The following is a 17,464-nucleotide window of genomic DNA, read 5'->3' as shown; positions in this document are numbered from 1 at the left end:
TGTTCATCTCTCACTTATGAGTGAGAACATGCGGAGTTTTGTTTTCTGTTCCTGTGTTAGTTTGCTGAGAATGATGGTTTCCAGCTTCATCCATGTCCCTGAAAAGGACATGAACTCATTCATTTTTATGGCTGCATAGTATTCCATGGTGTATATGTACCACATTTTCGTTATCCAGTCTATCATTGACAGGCACCAAATGTCCACATTTCTATTCTTGGGTGGTCTCACTCTATCCGGATAAATATCCTTACTTTCACAAAAATGAGCTAGTGCGGCTGTGAGTTCAATGTATACTATAATTTAATGACCCATTATATCAGACTCTGGCCAGTTTTCAACTATGTCAGTTCTACATCAACAAGAAATAAGGGAATAGAAACTCATAGTTGTCTGTTTCTTGTGCTGACCATGTAAATCCCAGTGTAGCCATTTTCTTTCTTTAAACTCTAGAGCACAGTTAGAAAAAGTTAGCCCACTTCACAATTCTTGGGTTCATTATTAATGCCAAAATAATCTGTAGTGGCAGTTACCTGGTTCATCTAGCCTTGCCTTCAATAGGCACATGGACTACCAACATCCCATATTACAATACTAAAAGAATTATCACTGCTTTCAAACTCAACCAGATTATTTAATCTCCAGTTTCCTATTTCCTTGAAATGTTATCACCTGCAAGCACTCCAGGCACTACATTCTTTATTTATCATCTCAATAGATGCAGAAAAAGCATTTCATAAATTTCAACATCTTTTCATGATAAAAACTCTCAACAAATTAGGTATAGAAGGAATGTGTCTCAACACAAAAACACGTATGACAAACCCACAGCCAACATCATACTGAACAAGGAAAAGTTGAAAACTTCCTCTAAAAACTGGAACAGGACGAAGATGCCCACTTTCACTACTCTTATTCAACATAGTACCAGAAGTTCTAGCCAGAACAATAGGCAATAGAAAGAAATAAAGGGCATTCAAATAGAAAAGGAGGAAGTCAAATTGTCCCTGTTTTCAAATGACATGATCTTATATATAGAAAAAGCCTAAAGACTCCACCCAAAAATTCTTAGAACTGATAAATTCGATAAATTTGCAGGATACAAAATCAACATGCAAATATCAATAGCATTTTCATACACCAATAATGAACTAGCTGAAAAAAAATCAAGAAATCAATCTCATTAACAATAGCTATTAAAAATATAATACCTAGGAATAAATGTAAGAAAGTAAAGGAAAGATCTCTATAATGAAAACTATAAAAGACAGATGAAAGAAATTGAAGAGAACATAAAAAATGGAAAGACATCTCATGCTCATGGATTAGAAGAATTAAGACTGCTAAAAGGACCGTATTTTACACAAAGTGATCTACAGATTCAATGCAATTCCCATCAAAATACCAATGACAGTCTTCACAAAAATAGAAAAAACAATCCCAAAATTTGTATGGGACCAATAAAGACCTTGAATAGCCAAAGTAATCCTGAGCAAAAAGAATAAAGCTGGAGACATCAGACTACCTGACTTCAAAGTATACACTACAAAGCTATAGTGGACAAAGCAGCATAGTACTGGCACAAAAACAGACATGGACCAATGGAACAAAATAGAGAACACAGAAATAAATCCACACACCTACAGCAGAGTTCGTTTTCAACAAAGGTACCAAGAACATATTGGGGAAAGGATAGTCTCTTCAATTAATGGTGCTGGGAAAACTGGATATCTATATGCAGAAGAATGAAACTGGACCCCTCTCACCATATACAAAAATTAAACGGATTAGAGGCTTAAATGTCAGACACAAAAAATATGAAACTACTATAAGAAAACATAGGGAAAACATTTCAGGACTTTGACCAGTGATTTTATGGATAAGACCTCAAAAGCACAAGCAACAAAATCAAAAATAGACCCAATGAGACTATACCAAACTAAAAATCTTCTGCAGGGCAAAAGAAATAATCAGCAAAGTGAAAAGATAGCCTGCAGAGTGGGAGAAAATATTTGCAAACTATTCATCTAGCAAGGCATCGTTATCCAGAATACACAAGGAACTTAAGCACATTAAAAACAAAAAAAAACCCTCAAATGATGCGATTTAAAAATGGGCAAATAAGGTGAATAGACATTTCTCAAAATAAGACATACAAAATGGCCAACAGGTACATGGAAATACGCTCAACATCACTAATCAGGGAAATGCCAATCAAAACCACAATGAGGTATCATCTTACCCCAATCCAAATAGCTATTATTAAAAAGACAAAAAATAACAAATTGCTGGCAAGGGTGTGGAGACAAAGGGACCTCTTTTTTTGTTTTGAAACAGGGTTTCCATCTGTTGCCCAGGCTGGAGTGCAGTGGCATGATCACTCACTGCAACCTCTGTCTGCCGGGCTCAAGTTATCCTTTCACCTCAGCCTCCCAAATAGCTGGGACTATAGGTGCACGCCACCACGCCCAGCTAATTTTGTATTTTTGGTAGAGACGGGGCTTCGTCATGCTGCCCAGGCTGATCTTAAACTCCTGGGCTCAAACGATCAGCTCACCTCAGCTTCCCAAAGTGCTGGGATTACAGGTGTCAGCCACTGTGCCCGGCTGAAAACGGAACTCTTATATACTGTTGGTGGGAATGTAAATTAATAAATTAGCCAATATGGAAATCAGTATTTAGATTCCTCAAAAAATTAAAAATAGAAAACCATATGATCCAGCAATACCACTACGGGGTATATATTCAAAGGAAAGGAAATCAGTATGTCCAAGAGATATCTGCACTACCATATTTATTTCAGCACTATTCACAATAGTGAAGATGTGGAATCCACCTAATTGTCCATCAACAGACAAATGGATAAAGAAAATGTGTTACATATACCCAGTGGAATACTATTCAGCATAAAAATAATGAAATCCTGTCATTTGTGGCAACATGGATGGGCCTAAAGGATATTATGTTAAGTGAAATAAGCCAGGCACAGAAAGTGAAATATTGTATGTTCTCACTCATGTAGAAGCTAAAAATGTTGAGACAGAAATAGAGAACAGTGGTTTCTAGAGGCTGGAAAGTGTAGGGGGAGGGGAGGATAGAAAGAGATTGATTAACAGATTTAAAATTATAGCTAGATAGGAGAATAAGTTCTAGTGTTCTATATCACCATAGACTGACGATATTTAATAATTTACTGTATATTTTCAAATAACTAGAGGAGATAATTTTTAATGTTCTCAGCACATGAGAAAAAATAAATGTTTGAAGTGAAGAATACATTAATACTTTCATTTAATCATTACACATTGTATACATGTATCAAAATATCACACTGTATTCCATAAATATGTGCAATTATTGTGTCCATTAAAAATACCATGAAAAATTATATAAATTGAATCTTACGGCTATAATACAATATGCATCTTTTTAGTTGGCTTCTTTCACTCAACATTATGTTTTTGTAATTCATCTATGTTACGTATCAACAGTTCATTCCCTTTTATTGTGTGTGATAATTCATTGTATGGCTATATTATGGTTTTTAAAATCCATTTCACCGTTGATGGAAATTTGGATTGTTTCCAGTTTGGGGATATAAAAATAATGTGGCTGTAAGCTTTCTTATATTTGTCTTTTGATGCCCTTATTTATGCATTTCTTTTGGGTATATATTTAAATATCTTTTGGGAAATATATTTATATATTTAAATGACGGAATTGCTACATCAATAGAGTATGTATATGTTCAGCTTTGATAGATACTGCTAAACAATGTTCCAAGTGGTTGTGCCAATTAATACTCCAATCAGTCATAAATAAGAATTCTGATCTCTCTATATCCTCACCAACACTTGGTATCGTCTACCTTTTTACATCTTAGCCATTCTGGTGGCATATAATAGTATCTCATTGCAGTTTTAATTTGCATTTTCCTAATTATTTTTTTAAAGTACACTTTACCAAAGTATAATTAACACAGAGTTAAGGCACTCATTTAAAGTATACATTTTGACAAAATGTATAATGTATGAATTTTACAAAATGTATACACCCATGTAACTAACCACACCACAATCAAGATGCAGAATATTTCCATCACCCTGAAAGTTCCCTTGTTCCTCAACCAGGTCAACCTCCCCCACCCTCAGTTCCAGGTAACCTCTAATCTGCTTTCTGTCATCATAGATTTTTTCTTTTCTAGAGTTTTATAAAAACTGAGTCATACACTAAGTTTTTCTGTCTGCCATTTCTGGAATAATGTTTGTGAGAATCATCCATGCCCATATCAGAAGTTTATTCCTTTTAGTGTTCTATTAGTATAAATATACCACAATTTGTATATCCACTCACCCTTTGATTGTCATTTGGGTTGTACCCAGTTTCGGGCAATTATGAATGATGTTATTAGGAACAGTTGTTTACAAGTCTTTGTGTAAACATATTTTCATTTCTCTAGGGTAAATGTTCAGGAATGAAAATGATGGAACATATTTTTTAACTTCCTAGGGAACTTCCAAACTGTTTTTCAGATTAATGAACCATTTTGCATTCCCACCAGCAGTATATGTGAGCTCCAGTTGTTCCACATTCTCACTAGCACTTGGCATTTTAAAAATTTTGTCTTTTTAAATTTTGGCCATTCTAGAGGGTGTGCAGAGTATTTCATATTGTCGTGTTAATTTGCGTTTCACTGATGTAATGGAGTCCAATGTCACTTAATGTACTTATGGATGTTTCTTTTATCATCTTTTGTGAAGCTTGTTAAAATCTTTCACTGATTAAAAATATTTAAATCTATTTTATTGAGATATAATGCATAGATAATGAAATTTTACCAATTTTAAACAGTTTGAAGAGTTTGAAAGAAAGTATACACTCATACAACCACCACTCCAATCAAGATATAGAACATTTCCATCAGTTTAAAAAGTTCCCTCCGGCCCCTTTGAGGCAATCGCCTCCTTCCACCCCTCGCCCTTGGCAACATTGAACAGCTTCCTATCACTGTAGTTTTGTTTTTTCTAGACTTTCATATAAATAGAATCATACAGTATGTAGCATTGTTTTATTTTATAAGATGTTATTTTTATTGTTTATATACTTCTAAAAATAGCTTCTGTGAGATACAATTTATGTACTGCAAATTTCATCCTTTTGTGTTTTTTGTTTTAATTTTTATTTTCGAGACAGTGTCTCACTCTGTCACCCAGGCTGGAGTGCAGTGGCATGTTGATGGCTTACTGCAGCCTTAAACTCCTAGGCTTAAGTGACCCTCCTGCCTCAGCCTCCCAAGTAGCTAGGACTACAGGTACATGCCACTATGCCCAGCTAATTTTTAAATCTTTTGTAGAGATGGGGTCTTGTTCTGTTGCCCTGGCTGGTCTCAAACTCCTGACTTCATATGCTCCTCCCGTGTCAGATCCCAAAGTGCTGAGATTACAGATGTTAGCCACTGTGCCCAATGCACATCCACCCATTTTTAAATGTAAGATTCAATGATTTTTAAGTAAATTTACAGTTTTACAACCATCAACAAAATCCAAATTTAGAACATTTCCATCACTCCAAAAAGAGCTCCCAATCCTCATTCCCATTCCTGGCCCAGGTAACCACTAATCTATTGTCTACCTTTTGTAATTTGCCTTTTCTGTACAGTGAATATAAATGAAATCATACAACATTTGGTCTTTGCATGTGGCTACATTTACACATAATGTTTTTGAGGCTATTCATGTTGTAGCCAAGTATCACTAGTTAGTTCCTTTTAATTGCTGAGTTGTTATCCATTGTATGGATATATTGCTATCTATATATTCATTCAACAATTGATGAACATTTGGATTGTTTTCACCTTTTTTCTATTATCAATAATGCTGCTATGAACATTCATGGTATGTTTTTGTGTGGACATGATTTAATTTATCTTGGGTATATACCTAGGAGTGAGATTGCTGTGTCATATGGTAGCTCTATGTCTAACATTTTAAAGACCTGCCACTTTTGTTTCCCAAAGTGAATGAACCATTTTACATTACCAGCAGTGTATGAGGTTTCCATTTTCTCCACATCCTTGCCAACACTTGTTATTATCTGTCTTTTTATGTAACCATCCTAGTAGGTATCTAGTGGTATCTCATTGCAGTTTTATTTTGTATTTCCCTAATGTGAGCATCTTTTTATGTTCTTATTACATATTATTGGATGAACTGTGTCCCCTCCAAATTTATATGTTGAAGTCCCAACCCCCAGTAACTCAGAAGGTGACCATATTTGAGATAGGGTCTTTAAAATTGTTATTAAGTTAAAATGAGACCATTAGATTAAGGCATTAATCCAATATAATGGTGTCCTTGTAAGAAGAGACGGATATACAGGGGCACATATGTACAGAAAGACAATCATATGAAAGGGCAGCAAGAATGGCCATCTACAAGCCATCAGTAAGAGAGGCCTCACAATGAAACCAACACTACTGACACCTTGATCTTGGACTTCTAGTCTCCAGAACTGTAAGCAAATTAATTTCTGTTGTTTAAGCCACACAGTCTGTGGTATTTTGTTATGGCAGCCCTAGTAAATGAATACAGCTAATGATGTTGAACATCTTTTCACGTGCTTATTCACTATGGATATATCCTCTTTGGAAAAACATTTGTTCGTGTCTTTTGCCAATTTTCTAATTGAATTGTTTGAGTTCTTTACTGTTGAGTTTTAAAAGTTCCTTTTCTATTCTAGATGTGAGTCCTTTGTCAGTTATATGGTTTGCAAATATTTTCCCCTAGTCTCTAACTTGTCTTTCCATCTAATTCACAAGACATTTCACAGAGCACAGGTTTTTAATTTGAATGAGGTCTAATTTATCAATTTTTCCTATATAGTATCATGATACTGGCATCAAGTCTAGAAATCTTTGCCTAATTGTAGATACCACAGATTTTCTGCTATAGTTTTCTCTAAAAGTTTCATAATTTCACATTTTACATTTGTTTATAATCCATTTTTAGTTAATTTTTGTGAAGATGTGAGGTTTAGATCAAGGTTCATTTTCTATTTTTGCCTCTGCCTGTCCAATTGTTCCAGTACCATTTTTTGAAATGGCTGCTTTTACCTCTTGGTAAAAATCAATTTCACATATTTGTGTGAGGATATTCACCTTAATTTTACAAAGATATTTTTGCTGGATATCAAGTTCTCGATTACTTTTTTGTTTTTTCTGTTTTTTTTTTTTTTAATTTTCCAGCACTTTGATAAGCTCGTTCTATTGTCTTTGACTTTTATTGGTTCTCTTAAGCTGTCAGTTTTATTGTTGTACTTTTGAGGTTAATATGTCTTCTTTTTTCCCTCCAACTGTCTTGACCCTTAACTTAAAAGTCTAAAAACAATGTAAGCCCTTTAAGGAACATTTGGAAAAAAAGAGGAAATGAAGTAAAATCACATCTAATGTCATCAGCCTAACACAACCACAGATTTGCGCTTCTGGATACTAAACATTTTAAAGAGGGTTCATTATTCAATCCCCTGCCTATTTCTTTCTTTTTAATCCTACTGTCGTTTTTTCCCCCCTTTTGAGATGGGATCTCACTCTGTCGCCCAGGCTGGAGTGCAGTGGTGCAATCTCGGCTCACTGCAACCTCCGCCTCCTGGGTTCAAGCGATTCTTCTGCCTCAGCCTCCCAAGTAGCTGGGATTACAGGCTCCTGCCACCATGCCCGGCTAATTTTTGTATTTTTAGTAGAGAGGGGGTTTTGCCACATTGACCAGGCTGGTCTTGAACTCCTGACCTCAAGTTATCCATGCTGGGATTACAGGCATGAGTCACCATGCCCAGTCTAATCCTACTGCCTTTTATTTGGTTAAAGTTGTGGAGTCTCCAGCTGCATGCAATTTTATTGGACTCATAAAAATAGATATAAGGAAGCATTGCAAACATCTACATTTATGATTCTTACCTTCTATTCAGATAGGAAGAGCAAAGTTTTCATTTCTACTAACTCCTCATGAGCCTATGTATGGTTTTCTATATATCTAATAGGGGAAGAGTCCACAAAAAGTGTATAATATGTTACATAAAAACTAGTATCTTCACCCTTCCTTTTCTTAAAAGTAAAAAGAAAGTCTCCTACCTTTGATCATTTTATTTGTATTCCTCTATCTTCATTTTACTTTTTATGTTTCAGCAAACATTTTGGTCAGTTGGAATTTTGCCTACTATTTTTGGTGGTGTTCTTATACCTGGAATGATTCTCTTATGGATTATTTGTAAGTTTTTCCACTATTTTGGAGAAAAAAACACCCTGAAAATTTCCCTCTACCTTTTTGGAGTTTAAATAGTATGAATCCTTAAAGTTGTTTGTAGAAAAAAAAAGTCCATTTTCCTAACATGCTGAGTGTCTTCAGAGTGAAATAATATGTAGCCGGGTGCGGTGCCTCACGCCTGTAATCCCAGCACTTTGGGAGGCCGAGGCAGGCAGATCACTTGAGGTCAGGAGTTCAAGACCAGCCTGGCCAACATGAAACTCCGTCTTTACTAAAAATACAAAAATTAGCTGGGCATGGTGGCTCTCGCCTATAGTCTCAGCTACTCGGGAGGCTGAGACGTAAGAATTGCTTGCACCCTGGAGATGGAGGTTGCGGTGAGCTGAGATCGCACCACTGCACTCCAGCCTGGGCGACAGAGTGAGACTGTCTCAAAAAAAAATGAATGAAATAATATGTTCATGTTACTCAAATGCACAAGCAGCCTAGCTTCAGAGAAATAACGTGAACTTCAGATTTTGTAAGCCACTGCCAATGGCAACCACCAAATGTCACCACTCCCAGTAATTCAGGCAAAGTTACTGTTCCCACATTTACAGTTTCACATACAGGACCTCTTGGAAAACTTCCCCAAGTTTATTAGGTAATGAGGTATCCAGGAAAAGTGGGCAGACAAAAACTATTTCTACTACCTTTTTAAGTGAAGCCATGAGGTTTAGCTTCTCTAGGAATTTACATGAATGACTTCTATACAAGATCACCAAGGGTTTCTCCCAGAAATTTATAGGGCTTGTGTCTGCATTTTGAAAGACAGACTATTATCTTGAAGTTCTTTTCACAGTGCTTATTAAAGTACAACTTTATATAACATTTTACAGTTTTCTGAGTGGTTTAATAATGTAACTATATACTGGAATCTCATATAATGTAACTATATACTGGAACCTCATTGCCAAAAACCTGTGCAGTTGATAGGCTAAAGGTTGTCCCCATTTTAGAGATGAGAAAATTAAATCACTTGTCCAACGTATTAGAGAACCAAACAAGTAACAAATGACAGAACTAAACAAGTACCTGAGTCAGTCTTCTGATGCTTGGTGCCCTTTCCTTCCCACCACACTGCCCCCATCTCAGAAGATATTAAATATCCATTCAAAAAATCTGCTAAGTTTGCAAAGAATGGCTTTTTATTTCAGGCCTTTCTTACACGTGGAAATTGTCATCAGTTTTCTAAGAATATTTTGGTACTCAAGTTTCTATGGTTGTGTTTGAGCAGAGGGAAATTCCACTGTTAGTCCAAGGCAAAGCTCCTACTCCCAGGCTAACAATTTCACTACATGGGCAGGTCACTTCTCGGTATCCGTGAAAAAGTTACACACTACTGAAAGCTCAATATAAAATTTGATTTTCAATTGAATGTACTCCCAAAATCCCCAGCGGAAGGTGAGGAAATTGAACATGTGCATCCTTTCTGCCCAGTGTAGACACAGGCTGGGACAAGACTCTGACCTTGGGCAAACCTTCCTAGATGTTGTGGGTTCAAGTTAGAGTTTTTATTCCTGAATTCCTGAATCTCACCCTTCTCCTCAACCCTTCCCACCAAGAAAACTATATGTGCAAGGAGCAATAGTAAGCAACTATTAATAAACGCTTGATCTGAGAATTCAGCATAGGCTTGGTAACCTTGTTCTCCTCTTTCTGTTGCAGGGTTCTTTGGTTTAAAAAAAAATGGATTGGAAAATGCAGCTTAAGCTACTCCCTTCACTCTGAAACTGAGAAGCTAAAGTCTTCAGAAAAAATTTGGCCTGACCTAACCATCCAGCAGCAAGTGGAACTGGCTATCTAGTCACAGATGTGTATAATTCTTTTCACCGTGATGACCTAGCTCACCAGTGAGCTGTGGCCCAATGATTGGCCTCAGACCAATGAGATTAGAAACTCTCATGCAGGAAGAGCAAAGGTGCCTGAAATTGCAGGTGAAAGTATTTTCTCTCACCATGGACTAAGGCTGAAGCACGGAGAGAGGGTTAAAAATGTTTTGCTTCCCTAATATTAGAGAGGGAGTACACTTGCTGTTTCACATATGTCTATTGGGGAGAGATTGATTTCAATGTTGGTTCCTGCTCTCGAGTTGCCATGGTGATGAGCAAGTGAAAAACAAATGATAGCAGAAAGAGAAATTCGGTGCCACCCAGAGATCCAACACTCCAGAAGGAAGTAACAAGATTTCCCTCTGAGCAGAACCAAGCTTGCCAGTGTCACATGGGGGCTAGGAAGAGGGTGTTTGGGCTCTATGATTTGTTATCTCAGCAGTGCTCATTTTGTCACCAGTGTGTTAGAATGAGAAAACAAGGCCACTGATATTGACAGTCAAGCCTGCATCCTCTGCCCCCAAAGTCATATCAGATGACACCGAGAGCTTTGAGTTATTATCGTACTGCTTCTCTCAGTGCCTACAAACAGATGCTGCCATCAGGACCCACGCTGATGACATGCATCAACACCTCCCAATCTTTGTGCTGACTAGGGACAAGGCCGCCCTTTTGCGACCCTGCCCTGATGGTTATGTCCAACACGAAAAGAGTGGCTAAGTCAAGCTGGCTGTGAGTATGGGACAGCAGCTAATTCTTTAGCAGTGCATGCAGCTTGGCTGAGAAGATAATGTTCACCTCTCTGCAAACCCATCATCTAACATTTAATTGTATTCTTGGCATGTTTGGAGATGTGGCTGTCTTGGGTCACCAGTCCTGGCAACATGGTGCCACTTCTTTTAGGTGAAGAATCATAGTTTGATAGTTTCCTGGAAATACAACCTTGGCCTCAGTAGAAGCGGGAAATTGGTGTCAAAGTGTAGTGGTGTGGCCTTCAAAAGTAAGCTCCGTCCTGGATTACTAGTGCTTCATATTTAGTCAGAACTCAAGGCCCTGGACGATTGCAAGGGTCGGTAGAAAGCACTGGACTCAACATCGAGATTCTGGAGGTTAGTCCTGACTCCTGTACTGACTTGCTGTGCAACCTTGAGCAAGTCATTTCCCTTGTCATCATCTTCAATATCTTCATTAAAAAATTGTTACCGGGCACAGTGGCTCATACCTGTAATTCAATTTGGAAGGTTGAAGTAGAAGGATTGCTTGAGCCCAGGAGTTCAAGACCAGCTTGGACAATAAAATGAGACCACTGTCTCTACAAAAATAAATAAATAAATAAATCAGCAGGGCATGATGCCACACGCCTGTAGTCCTAGTTACTCAGTAGGCTGAGGTGGAAGTATTGTTTGAGCCCAGGAGTTTGAGGCTGCAGTGAGCTATGATTGAGCCACTACACTCCAGCCTGGGTGACAGTGAGACCCCATCTCTAAAACAAAATGAAAAAAAATGAGAGTACTGGGAGTATTAAGAGATTCAAATGAGATCACGGAGGTAAAGCTGCTTTGAAACACAGAAAGAGCCTAGAGCCTGTGTAAAGCAAGCTTATTAACATTTCCAGAATATTGAAGGACAAAGATGTGCAGTCCAAGATTCTTGAAAGTGTACATGGAGAAAAGCAAGTATCTTAGCCCATGTCTTTCCCATAAGCTTCAAGGGAGTGTGTTGACAGTACTTGGGGCACCAGGGCTTAGTAGAGCTAGATAGTGTATTAGTCTGTTCTCATGCTGCTAATAGAGACATACCCAAGACTGGGTAATTTATAAAGGAATTGACTCACAGTTCCCAGGGATGGGGAGGCCTCAGGAAACTTAGGATCATGGTGGAAGGAGAAGCAAACAAGTCTTTGTTCACATGGAGCAGCAAGGAGAAGTGCCAAGCAAATTGGGGAAAAGCCCCTTATAAAGCCATTAACTCTTCTGAGAACTCACTGTCACGACAACAACAGAATGAGGTAACCACCCCCATGATTCAGTTACCTCCCACCATGTCCCTCCCATGACATGTGCGGATTATGGGAACTACAATTCAATTTGAGATTGGGGGGCGGGGGGCACAGCCAAACCATATCAGATGGGAAAGGCAAGAGAAGTCAAAATGGTGATGAGTGACGAGTATTATGATACCATGTGTCAAAAAGAACAATTATTAGATGTGTATACATTCATATATACACCTATGCACTATATATAGTAGTGTGTGTGCATGTATATATAAATATATATGTATGTCTCTATCACATATGTAATGTGCCAAGTACTCTGCTAGCCTCTTACATATGCTGTCTCATTTAATTCTTACATTAACCCTGTTAAAATGGTATTATTATCATTCTTATTTTATAGATAAAGAAACTAAGGCTTAGAGACATTTTCTCATGGCCACTTAGCTAACAAGGAGTCGAACCAGTATTTGAACCCAGGTTTATTTTTAAGTCCAGCGTCTGTCTCCCTAACCACCAGGCACAAAACAGTCCTGGCCATAGAATCCTCTGGGTGGATGAGCCCCCTCATCCCGGGCCTTGTGCTGTAGGTTTAGAGTTCAGCCACTAGAGGGGGTTGCCTGTCTTGCTGTTAGCGAACACACGTTGACTCGCTACGGACTTCGGGGCCGCAGTTCTCTCCCTTGGGTGGAAGACTTCTAGAAGAACCCAGAGCATTACTCCAGCTGGTTCCTGGTCTCTCCCTCAACCTCTTTTAATTCATAGTTGGTCCCAGGCCTCAAAGTGTCCCCAGTGATGGGGATAGCAATGCCTTTGTGTGACAGTTTACACACTTCTTTCCCCATAGGCTGCAGGAGGCCAGGGTGAGCTGCCTGCCCTAAGGGACTTTCAGGGCTTCTCTGGGGGAATAAGGAGGAGGGAAGGAGGAGCCTAGTAGTTAAGAGCCAGGACTCTATAGTCGCACTGTCCTGTTCTACCCCAGCTTCCCACCCACTGCCTGTGCCACTAACAGGTCACTTCACTTATCTGAGTCCCAGTTTCTTATCTGTAAACATTAGGATGTCCCACCACCACCACCACCCAGTTCAGGATAAAGCGTGTGTGGTGCCAAGCATAGTGCCTGGGATAGCACAGGAGAGCTCAGCAATTGGTAGTTCCTCCCACTTTTCAGCCAGAATGAGACATGCCCAGCCAGGGCCCATTCCACTCTGAGGCAGCACAGCACTGAGGGGCAGGAACAGAATTCTCTCATCCCCCTCTCACCTCTGGTAGCACTGTGCCCGCAGCCCAGGTGCTGTGAGAGTCTGCCACTGCCAGGCAGGAGGTCCCCAAACATTCCTCCCTCAGTGACACCTTTCAGAGGCCCTTCAGTTTTTCCTGGCACCTGGCCCAGAGTTCTTCATATCCTCTGACTCACTTCCCTGCAGCCAGAACTTAAACCTTTTCTCCCTTGCCCTCCCACAGATTTAATCCTTCAGCAAACCCTGTTGATTCCACCTCCTGAAAGCACAGGGCTCTGGAGTCAGGCGGCCCTGAACCCTGGTTCTGCCACTTACCATTAATGTAACCTGGAGCAACTGCTGTCATCTCTCAAATCTTGGGTCGGTCATTTATTAATTACGTGACCTTAAGATTCCTTAACCTCTCTGAACCTCAGTTTCCTCATCCATAAAACAAGGAAAATAATAGTGCTTGAGTTTTAGGGTTGCCATAAGGATTAAATGAGGTAAAATGTGTAAAGAGTGTGACACTTAGAAGGTGCCACAGTTTACCAACTGTGTGATTTGGGGCAAATTTTAAAAACCAGTCTAAGCCTGTTTTCCCAACTATACCGATCCTTCAAAGTTGTTGTATTAAAGGAGTTAATCCATGTAAGGTTCGTAACAAGAATTCCAGAATTATCAACTGTTCTCACTCTTATCCTCCTAGGTATCCTGTTGTCTAGTCTTCTCTGGACAGGGAAAGCCCCACTCCCACACTTGTGGGTGTCACCACCTCCTACCCACCCCCACCCCACTGTGCCTGTATGGCTCTCTAGTGGACAGACAGTTCATCTCCTCTCTTCTCCAGTCTCCTGTCATAAACTGGTGACCTGACTTCACTGTTTTTACCTGTCATGGCCTGGTGTTGGTTCCTGTATTTTTTACTTAATCACCGCTGACAAGGTTTGTAGCATCTTCCATGCAGGCACACAAACCCAGGCATAGAAACCCAACTAACTCTTAGTTTTCTCATTAATAAGTGGGGATAATAATAAGAGCTATCTCTAGGACTGTTGTGATTACAAGTACCACACGAGACGATGGGTGTAATGTCAGTAGCAAGTGCTGTGGCACCCGCTGTCAGAGCACTCATTCCTTGTTGGCTTTCTGTATCTGGGTTTCTGTGTTTCCATGGAGGTTGTCACGAGCCTTGCCAGCCAGGGGATAAACGAAAAACACAGGAACCAACACCATGTTCCTGATAGGCCAAAACAGTGGATTCAGGTCCACTAACAACCTTGTTTGGGACGGGGATTGGCCACCATTTGGCAAAAGGGAAGTGGGGAGGAAAGGAGACAATGTATCTACCCACTAGATGGGTCACACAGGCACAGTTTCGAGGAGGGACTGAGAGGTGAGGTTTTGTAACACCCACTGGGTAGGCAGACAGCTTTCCATGACCAGGCAAAGGAGAATAGGCAACTATTTTAATGAGCATGTGCTGTGTGGGGAAGAGGTGTGATACAATAAAGAACTACAGTCAAGAGTTCAAGACCAGCCTGGCCAACATAGTGAAACCCTGTCTTTACTAAAAATGCAAAAATTAACCGGGCATGGTGGTGCACACCTGTAATTCCAGCTGCTCGGGAGGCTGAGGCAGGAGAATTGCTTGAGCCTGGGAGTTGGAGGTTGCAGTGAGTCAAGATCGCACCACTGCACTCGAGTCTGGGCAACAGAGTGAGACGTTGTCTCAAAAAAAAAAAAAGAAAAAGAAAAAGAAAAAAAAAAACTACTACAGAGGTTGTAGTGAAAGCGTTAAGAGCAGAGAGTTGACCTTGACACTTGAGGGGAGTGGGCCTATGAATTGAGCCAGCATGCAGCAGATAAGGCATTTGAACCCAGGTACATCTGCTTCCAAAGCCCATGCTCTTAATCATTACAACATTAAGGGCTGGCACATAGTAAGTGCTCAATAAGTATTGTTTAATGAAGGAATTCATAGTGCTGCCTCTTTCTGAAAAGTTTTCTCCCTCCATTACTACTCATGCCCATCCTTCAAAGCCCGGCTCAAATGCAGCCTCACCCCAACAGATGTGTCCTCTCACTGCTGCTACAAGGTGGGAGAAACAGGAGGAAATCAGTGCTAGGATGGGGAAATGCTGGAACACTGGGATGGGCCAGCTGGGTGGAGCTGGAGGAAGGACTCTTGAGTTTTGCACAGAGATTTTTCTCCTGAGTTTATGCACTGGAGTTGAAGTTGGTACAAACATTGGAAACGCCCATAACAAAGTAACTCATACTGAGCTCTGATTAGTCAGAACAGTGAATTCCAATTACTCAGCAACCACGTATGGGGAGGAGGATTGGAAGCCATTTCAAGACAGGGGACGGAGAGGACAGTGAGACAAAATGTCTGCCCAGTAAACAACAGCACGTGTGCCGTAAGGGAGGTGGGGCTGGGAAATGAGAAGAGTCCATTCTGAGTTAAGAATTACTACTTCAAGGATTTTAGGGTCTTTAAATCCCTGAGGATTTAGGGATTTGTAATTCTATGCTACATAATACCTTAAAACCAAGGATATTGGGATTCCAAGGATTTTAAATCCCTATAACCTATAGTATAAGGATTCAAGCAGTTTTTGAGCTATGAAATGCTGGGTGCTTAGGACCCAAAACAAGGATTTTAAACAGAACACCTGACATTTTGAAGTACTAATTAATCTCCCTTCTACTTCAAATCAATCCTGGTTTAACCCTTGGAATAGTGGTTTCCAAATTGTGTTTCCCATAGTCTAGGGATCCCTGAAAGTGCCTCACAGAAAGGGGTGGAGACAGCTACTTTACCAGAGAAGACACAAGCATAAGAATTCTGCCCTCCCCCCCATTATGGCTTCCACCAGGGTAGCTCCATTTTTATTTGATTTATATATTGGGCTTCTGCATTCAATTCAAAAGAAAAGTTTTCCTGCTAAAGCACAAAAAATGTGTTTACAAACCTCTGGCCTTGGAAAAAGGGAGCTGAAACCTGTGGGCTACCATTTGAATGTAGACAGTGTTCCAGGGAGCCACACTTCGCCTCTGCTTTTTGTTGTTGTTGTTGTTGTTGTTGTTGTTGTTGTTGTTGTTTTTATTGTTTGGGGTTTCTTTCTTTTTTTTTTTATTTTGGAATAAACACTGAAAAGATGCTTTTACTGGTAAACCATCAAATGGTGCCAGGAAGATCAAGTGGTGATAACTGACAAATCAGTTATTAGTTGAGTAAATCGTCATTAGCTGACTCTGGCCTATAAGATTGTTTCCTTTATAAAATCAGTAATAGCAGCTACTAAGACTACTATTATTATGACTACTACCATTTATTGAGAGTTTGTACTATACGACAGGGGGCATGCTAAGTACTTTACATATATTATCTCATTTAATCCTCACAATAACTCTGAAAGGAAGTATTATTGGCCCCATTTTACAGATGAGGAGACTGAGACTCAGAGTGGATAAGTAACTGGCCCAAGGTCATACTGCTAGCACATGGTAGATTCCACTTAACTTACAAACAGAAACAGAATGGACTAAAAGAATTAATGTAGTCAAAGGTCAACTGCCTGGAAGCCTTAATTAAAGAACAAGGTTAAATTTTGACCAATAGATGGCACCAGTGTGTAAGTATGGTGGCCTACTCAAGGTTTTGTCCAATGCAGGCAAGTCCCAGCTAGGGTTCAGAACCGAAGCAGCCTGTCTCATGTTGAGAGAGGAGGAAAAGAAAGATGGTCATCGTTTTGCTCCTGAGAGAGATGACATTACCCTCTCCCCTTTGTAGCTAAACCAGGAAGCTGGCAAGTTGAGGAACAATGGTGGTTCCACCAAGAGCTGCTTTCAGAAGACTTGAGAATCTTTTCTCTTTCAGCATTTTCTGAGCACCTCCTTTGTGCCAGGCACTGTTCTGTGCAATGAAGTCATATGGGAATATCAAATACAGCCCCAGGTTACTACATAGGAAAGGAGGCAAATGCTATGTTAGGGGAGGCTCTGAATGTGTGGGGGCACCCAACCTGGTGCCTGAGGGGTCTGGGGAGACTTCCTACAGCAGGGGTGTCTGAGCTGGTTCTGTTGGATGAATGAGAGTTTACCAGGCATGCA

At 39.8% G+C, this 17,464-nt stretch overlaps 1 protein-coding gene across 2 annotated transcripts in view; it reads left to right on the top strand.

Moving 5' to 3' along the window:
- The window catches only part of TBC1D8B (TBC1 domain family member 8B), an 83,179-nt gene extending 72,848 nt beyond the window's left edge, over positions 1-10,331 (top strand). The window contains exons 22-23 of one of the 2 annotated variants that reach the window (XM_030939857.1): positions 8,180-8,261; positions 9,966-10,331. In XM_030939857.1, the coding sequence (XP_030795717.1) occupies positions 8,180-8,261; positions 9,966-10,104 (221 nt within the window). In that variant the 3' untranslated portion in view covers positions 10,105-10,331. The remainder of the gene's footprint in view (positions 1-8,179; positions 8,262-9,965) is intronic. The other variant, XM_030939858.1, reaches the window with a different exon arrangement.
- Positions 10,332-17,464: the final 7,133 nt, after the last annotated feature.

Source organism: Rhinopithecus roxellana, chromosome 10, assembly GCF_007565055.1.
Source record: "Rhinopithecus roxellana isolate Shanxi Qingling chromosome 10, ASM756505v1, whole genome shotgun sequence".
Lineage (NCBI taxonomy): Eukaryota > Metazoa > Chordata > Mammalia > Primates > Cercopithecidae > Rhinopithecus > Rhinopithecus roxellana.
The sequence above is the reverse complement of the archived record's forward strand: the minus strand, read 5'-3'. Positions and strand labels throughout refer to the sequence as shown.